The sequence below is a fragment of the Lissotriton vulgaris genome, chromosome 5, assembly GCF_964263255.1.
Source record: "Lissotriton vulgaris chromosome 5, aLisVul1.2, whole genome shotgun sequence".
In the NCBI taxonomy this organism is placed as follows: Eukaryota; Metazoa; Chordata; class Amphibia; order Caudata; family Salamandridae; genus Lissotriton; species Lissotriton vulgaris.
In genome coordinates, this window is record NC_141693.1 from 1,936,655,067 (window position 1) to 1,936,662,901 (window position 7,835).

General features: G+C 46.2%; 1 protein-coding gene across 2 annotated transcripts in view; it reads left to right on the plus strand.

Annotated features, from left to right (window-relative positions):
• The window catches only part of SLC44A4 (solute carrier family 44 member 4), a 306,503-nt gene that overhangs the window by 188,388 nt on the left and 110,280 nt on the right, over positions 1-7,835 (plus strand). For both annotated transcript variants that reach the window (XM_086924585.1, XM_086924586.1), the window contains exon 2: positions 6,912-6,960. In XM_086924585.1, coding sequence (XP_086780711.1) covers positions 6,912-6,960 — 49 coding nt within the window. The remainder of the gene's footprint in view (positions 1-6,911; positions 6,961-7,835) is intronic.

Genomic DNA, 7,835 nt, shown 5'->3' on the forward strand with positions numbered 1-7,835 from the left:
TTGGAATAAAAAGGTGCCGCTCGCAACAGTTGTTGCTTTGTTTTGGGACTCCGTGCTAACCAGGACCCGCTTCTTTCCGGTACGGACTCAGCAGGACTACAATCACGCTAACGCGGGACTGCGAGGACCAGCAGCCTCCGCTTTAGCCACAGCTGGCGCCTCTTCCCGCCCATCTCCCGCCTACTTGCTGTATATATACACACGCCCCTACTACGCAACATGGGACGCGCGCGCGTGCCGGGCCAAGCCCGGGCCAAGGGCGGGCCCGTTTTAGCCCGTTCTAGACCGGAGGAGACCGGACTGGGCTATCCCTCTTTCATCTGCTGCAGAATGCACACTCTTCGCCTGGATTGTTGTAAGTACCTCTGAGAGTGAGGATTTGTATCTGTAGTATGGCTGCACATGAAAGTAGAAGCAAGACTCTGACTACAAGTGGTAAACTCACAGGAACACTGGATAATTTTATAATAAGAGCTAATTCTGTGATTGACCAAGGGATAATTCTAATGGAGCGCCGGGTTTCGCAAGACTTAGCGATGGCTAAACGATCCTCCATGGGTCATTTTGTAAATGCCCGTACACCCGAGCACAATAGACGAGCCAATACAACTGTTGTCCCAGTGACTTTACACACCCCTCCATTCTTCAAGAGCAAGTGTATATTTCTCGAGCTGCTCTTTTGCAAACACCCGAAGCCACTGAGACCACTGTTGCTTCAATTCCGGTTAGTTCTCCTGAAAGATCAAACACCCAACAGCTACAGGAGAGACGTGAGGGCGCAGTACCTTAAAGGGAAGCGGCCAGCCGCCACCGCTGTCGGAGGAAGGAAGCCCAAACTTGCTAAAGCCTTAGGTAACAGTGATATAACATCGAAGCGCAAGGGGTCTAATGCTCTGAATGATACGAATAGCTGTGTGCCACTGTCATTGACTGATATGAGTCCAGGACCAGCTCTCGCTGATGTGGCTAAAACCATCAGCGGAACAATGGAGGTAGAGGATCCCCTGTTTTTAAAATTGGGTGCTTTATTGAGATCCTCATTTGACCCACTGGAAGAGAGACTCATGCGTATTAAGCAGCAGCTCTCCCAGCTTGAACGAGTCATAGGGGGTATTGTGGACAATACAAAGACAAATAATTTGCATCCGGTTAGTGCTCAATCGAATACTGTACCTGATGTGACTGTAGCACAGAAACTTTTCCCTTCTGTTGTGCGATCTAACCCAGACATACCCCCTGCACCAATGGCAAAACCAGATGCAGTCTTGCCCGTATTTACAAATTCTGCCAGAACGGGCACTACAGCAATTACAACAAAACCAAAAGAGAGTGGTAGGAATTTATCCACAATAGTGTCTCAGGGGGAATGTAGAATTGATCTGCCCCCTGAAACAAGTCCATATCTGGTAGTATTGACCGGTGTTCCCGAATTACGTAACCCCAGTCAGGAATCATTTATGTCTTTAAAAAATAAAGTGTCTCACTGGCTCAATAATAACAGACCACTACCTCCTCACATCACCAGTGAAATACAGATGGTACGTAGGGTTTCCTGGGTGGGCCACAGCCCTAAAACTTCTAGAGGCAATTGTGTCTTGGTAAACTTTAAAGATCCCCGCACTATAGAGTATATTTGTGAATGGAACTGCAACAGTACTGGGACAACTATCGATTCCCGCCCATTGTCATATTTTGATGATTGGTCCCTGGTAACGCACCGTGGAGCGGGTAGGGTGGAGCGGGGATGGCATGGCAGAGGAACTGCACAGAGCCACATATCCACCCAAAATAGGTTAAGCAGTTTGGAAATGGTTGATTGACTACAGCACACCAAGGTGGAAACATCAGGCATCACTCCAAGTAGGTGCAACGCCAATTGTGGTGTAGCCGTGGAGTCATTTAGTAGCGATCCTCCCGAGCTTCACTGTTATACACAGGGGACTACCGTGGCAAATGGCGAAGATGGACTTGGGATTACAGTGTTGTCTCACACACTGGAATCCGCTATTTTAGCCGATAGAGAAAGGGCACCATTGGGGTGCGATACCATCGTTCCTAATGTCATCAAATTGAAGTGTGTCAATTTTGTCATGGAATGTGGCAGGTTTAACAAACAAACTAAACTGCCAAGACTGGGGGTCGCTGGTGGACAAGAACGACATTTGTCTCTTTCAAGAGACCTGGGCCAGGGATGGACAACACAGAGTGGGATTTGCCTCCTTCCATGTACCTGCTAGGTGGGGAGGGAAGGGACGACCGTCAGGGGGCCTCACCATCTGGGTTGGTCTGCATTTGGTCTGCATGGCTGAGACCTTGGTCACATATTCTGATGATGTACAGTGTATTGTTCTGAAGTGGCCAAATTCTTTTAAACTTGCCATCGTGAATGTTTACTCTCGTCCGGTAAAGCTGGCCACTGAATCCACAACCATTGATGAGTTATCGCATTTCCCGAGTACTCTTTCTAGGGATTCTCATCTTTTGGTGGCTGGGGATCTGAATTGCCATATGAGCCCCTTCTGGAGATGAATGAAGGTGCTCTTATGGGAGAGGATGACTATTGGGCTATTCCGCCATGTCAATCCCCATGTCCTAAGTCGTGGTCTCCTTTAGCGATCCAGATCACAGCCCTAACTTTAAACAATTCTATAAGGGCCTGCAACGGACGTACACCGTGCGATACACCATCGATGTGTACCTTTAATAAGAGGGGTCAAGAATCTCGCATTGACTACAACATGATTGAAACACGGATGTGGTCTAAGGTTATTGATCTCAAGGTAATCTCTAGGGGCGACAGTGATCACAATGCACTAAGCCTGGAGATGGTCTTCCCAGGGCCAACGGAAATTTTATCTCCAGACATGGTAGACCAAGGTGATAGGATTACACTAACAAACGATAGACGTAGGGTCAAGTGGGGGAAAATAGTGGAATCCCCAAATGAATTAGCTAAATTATATAGTAAAATCCTTCCTCTGTTTTTGGAGGTTGACGCTCTAAACACCCAACCTCTGTCTACAGACTATAATGAAACATTAAGCTCCCTACACTCAGACCTAGTTGAGGTTTTCAATCCCAAGGCCCCAATAAGGAGGAAAAGGGCACCAGTTTCTTCCTGGTACAACTCCGCATGTAGAAAGGCCAAGTCGTAGCTGGTCACGGCTCTCAAGACTGGGAGTAACAAAGCCTTAATACGTGAATTGAGACTGTATTGCAAAGAGGTAATGGCACATGCGAAGAAGGATTGGGATCTGGAAAGGTGGGCTAATTTAACCACCGCTTTAAACTCGAGGGATGCATCCAGATTCTGGTCAATAGTCACCACAGGCTCTGGAGATCCAAAATCTGCCATAGAACCCAATATTGATGCAGTGGTGTGGGAAGACCATTTTAAAGGTTTATATTCAATGGAATCGGGTATGGAAATTAGCTTGGTACCCGCAGCTCTAAATGACCAGCAGGAGAAGCTAGAGTTTACGTTGGAGGAGGTGTATCATGCGATAGGGAAACTTGCAGTGGGAAAGGCCCCGGGCCTTGACAAACTCCCGGGAGACCTCTTTAGGCATCAACCTAGGATTTGGGGCCCTTATATGAACATTGTTTTTAATGCTGTTTTGAGAGGTGTGGAGGTACCCTGTACTTGCTGGGAGCGGAGATAGTCCCGATCTATAAGAAGGGTTCCCCTCTGCTCCCGGTCAACTACAGGCCCATCAGCCTCATTGACGTTGTGCAAAAAATATTCCCATGACTCGTACTGGATCGCCTGTTGGCATGGATAGAGGAAAATGAAGTCCTCAGCCCATTCCAGGCGGGGTTCAGGAGGAACACTTCCACCATGGATCAGATCTTTCGCCTAATACTATTGTATTGGAAAACGGCATAGATTGAGGGTGGCAACCTCTACATGGTGTTCGTGGACCTCCGGTCCGCCTTTGATCTAGTGCCTCGGGGGAAACTGTGGCTGGTGCTCCAGGAATTGGGTGTTCCTCCCCAGATCCTGAATGTGTTGATGAGGTTACATGAGGGGAACTATGCGCAAGTCAGATGTGGGAGGAATGGGGCGCTGTCATCCAGGTTTCCAGTTGCAGGGGGGTGAGGCAGGGGTGCGTTTTGGCACTGACCCTGTAAACGGCATAATCTCACATCTGGATGATGTCCCCAATAATGATGCGCCTAGGTTGGCTGGCAGGAGGGTGCCGGCGATTATGTTTGCTGATGGCACTCTCCTGCTTTCCAAGTCCCCTATGGGGATCCAACGAATATTGGACGGCTTTGGGGATTTTTGTCGAAGCCGTGGCCTGGAGATAAATGCTGACAAAATTTTTTTTATGATATTCAATCCTCCGGCATCCACCCACCCTAACTCTACCCAGGGTACTGTGAGATTGGAAAGGGTTACGACTTTCCAGTACTTAGGTGTCCTACTGCATGAAAATTTGTCCAGGGAACCGCAACAAGTAAAATCCCAAATGAAATTGTCCCAGCTGGCGGGGGGTATTCTCAAAGTTTCCAACACATCGACATTTAAGCCAGTGAGCCCCGCACTGGAGATTTATAAGACTCAAGCGAGGGCCGGGCCCTCTATGGTGGGGAGTTTTGGGGGCACTCTTGTAGATCTCAAATCCCCAAAACGGAAACTACATTTATTAGACAGCTACTTACACTCCCGCAAAGCACTCCGCTTTTACCCTTAAGGCTAGACTTGGGGCTGAGACCCATAGAAGATGAGCTAGAACTAAAACCTCTCAGGTTCTGATGTAGGCTCTGGACGACGCCAGATCTGCTAAATTATAGGCAAGAGCTCAAGCAAATACTAAGCTATGAGATTGCAGAAAAAATTCCCTGGCTTCTGTTCATAAAACAGGAATTTTTAAGATTAGGATTATCTGCTTTGTGGCAGGATCCAGAAAGGGGCTGCCGCGAGGTCCAGCGCAAGTCCCTCATTAGGATTTTTATGGATAAAAAATTCAACTCTGTTCTATTTGACTCGCATGCTGGCACCCTGACCAACTCCTTTTTAGCATTTAAAGTTTCGTATTTTTTTGAGGATTTTATGGACCTTGTCTTTCCGATTTTAGCTAGGAAACTTTTTATACAATGGAGATACGGCACTTTACCCTTAAGAGCTTTTACAAGCAAATGTTCAGCCTCTACTGATAAGTCTTGTCCAGGATGTAGCTGTGACGTAGAGGATGAACTTCATGTGCTCTTCTTCTGTCCAGCTTATAGCAAATCCAGGAAGTATTTGCTAGTTCCGCTATGTAAAAATTTGGGTTTTAAACACTGTATACACGCTTTCATAATTCTAAAAACTGATACTTCTAGACACATCGTATTTGCAATTTCTAAGTACTTGCTAGCCATGTGGTTTAAACAACGACGTCTAACCGACAATGAATGTTAAGGATCAAATACTTACAGGTTATTGTACTGTAAAAATGTGTCTTTACGCTGTTTGAACCTTACCATCTATTGTGTCCATTTAAATGAATTCTATGCATAATCTACTTTTAATCTATGTTTTATCTCTGTACTTTTTTATGGCAAGCACAGCCGAAATCAAGATTTAAAAGTAAAGAATAAAAAGAATTAGAAAAGAAACAAAAAAAGTCTGGATTGTGCAGTGCGGACACCCTATCAAGACGGTGTGGTTCTTGTTCAGCTGTCTGCCCCTTTTTCGGCTTCACAGCGCTGGAGACTCCCTCCCTTCTGCTTCTGATGACGGAACTAACAGTCCTAGGACGGTTGCCTCATAACATAACGTGTATTTGTAACACACAAGTTCACCCGTGGGCTTCTCTGCGCTGAATGACAGATGTTTATTGTTACCCAACTCAATGGAACTCTCATTTTATCGACCACAGAAGGATGAAAGGCTGAGTGAACCCGCCGGTATTTGAACCTGTGGCCATGAGGTCAAACACAGGCCCGTACAGTGTACGCATTAGTCCACTGAGCCACCAGACTCCTTCCCTTAGCACTTCAGCTTGGACATCTCAAATGTTGGAACTAACCGTCCGATGACGGTTGCCCCTTAACATAAAGTAGGGGGGCTGATGTTGTCAAATTAAAAAAAGGTATTGGCAAATCGTGCCCCTCAGGCACTGCCCACATTTACTTCTCTCTTTGGCATCCGGACTTGTGTCTTTGAAATACGGGTTGATCCTAGGTGATGTCATTGGTCTTTCCTTTCTTTCACTCTCTAATATGGACAGCCCCAAATTGTCCCTTGGAATATATGCTCTGGCATCTAAACGTTATTCTGTGAACAAAAATGTTAATTACCTCATCCTCAAAGAAAGGAATTGGTTTGTTCCACTGGTAAGCAGTGGGGGTGAGGGTCAGATGTATATGTACGTGTGTTCGTGTGTATGTATTTGGAATTTCTATAGTGCAAACCTATCCAAAAGGTAGGCAGGGAATATATGGGCTGGGGGCAACAACAAATGAGATCCGAAGTGAAGGAAAGGAAGCAAAGCAGCCTAAAAAGGTGGCAGCACCCCCAGTAACTCTGGGTGAAAGTGACAGTTCTACACACTCTGGCATCTGTAATTCATCAGTGGTGGATCCAAGCTCTCCCAGGCAAGCAGAAGGACATCAGAGAGTTACAGTCTCTGCTGATCAGAGAAAGCGAAAGAGATATGCTGTTGAAGAAGCAAGGAGTGAGTTTCTTTCAATATAGAAGCCCAGATAATGTGCAGATGAGAGGGACCTTGGGCAGAAATAGGAAACCAGTCCAGATGAGTCTAAGCAAAGCTGGAGACCAGAATGTTGATGTGTTGAGAGAAGGCTGGGGATTGGCAAGCTGGGTGGACATGACTGCTTCTTTCAGCTCTCAATGTTGTGCTTCCATGCTGACTTCCTCTTTTATGAGACTTAATAAGTGACTGATTTCCATCTCTCTGCAGGAGAACCGGCCAAGTATGACCCCAGCTTCAAGGGACCAATCAAAAATAGGTGAGTAGCATGGCTTTCTGTTATCGCTCATGTGGCCCTGGGTGTACGGTAGCTCTCCGGGCTCTGGGTGGAGATAGCATTGCCTGGCCATCAGCAGAGGAGCTCCATGTGGCCCGAGATGAGGGGAGATCTATGTTGCCCTGGGTGGAGGGTAGTTTCCTGTGGCCTTGAGTGGAGGGGACCTGCACGTGGCCCTGGTTGGATGGAAGCACTGTGTTACCCTGTGGAGGAGAGCAATGGCTGCACTTGCCTTTTGAGTACCCAGACAGTGAATATGGAAGTAGAGATTAGCATGACTCTGAGTGTGAGGTAATGATGGGTTAGGTGCCCAATCAGAGCAACCATAGGGTTATATGCCATCAAACAAGGACTGGATGATACAGCTTCAGTATGGTAAGTGCATGAGCAGTCGAAACGGCCATTGGTCATTTATTTATCCCTTAGCACCTCAAAATGAAACTTGTTTTCTAGGTTTTGTGGATGGCATATATAAGAAATTACCTCCCTGGTAGCTATGGCATAGAGCAGATAGGCTTAACTTGGAGGCCGTGTGTAAAGTATTTAAAAAATGTAATAAAGTAGAAATGCAAAGTTAAAACAATCCAAAAAATTTCGAAACATTTAGTAAAATGTAATAAACAAAATGACACTGAAATGTCACAAATCCAATGAAGGGAACCAGAGATACAAATTTGTAAAGTTTTAAGTAGTATAAATAGTGCCAAGAAGCACACAGTGCCAGTGATAGTCCGTGGTCACTTTAGAACAGCACTTCGGTGCAATTTGACGATGATCACACTGTCAAGGGGGTTGAATACACTAACCAAGTTCATAGTGGTCAAAGATTTCACCTTCTGACTCTAGTCCTTTAAGTC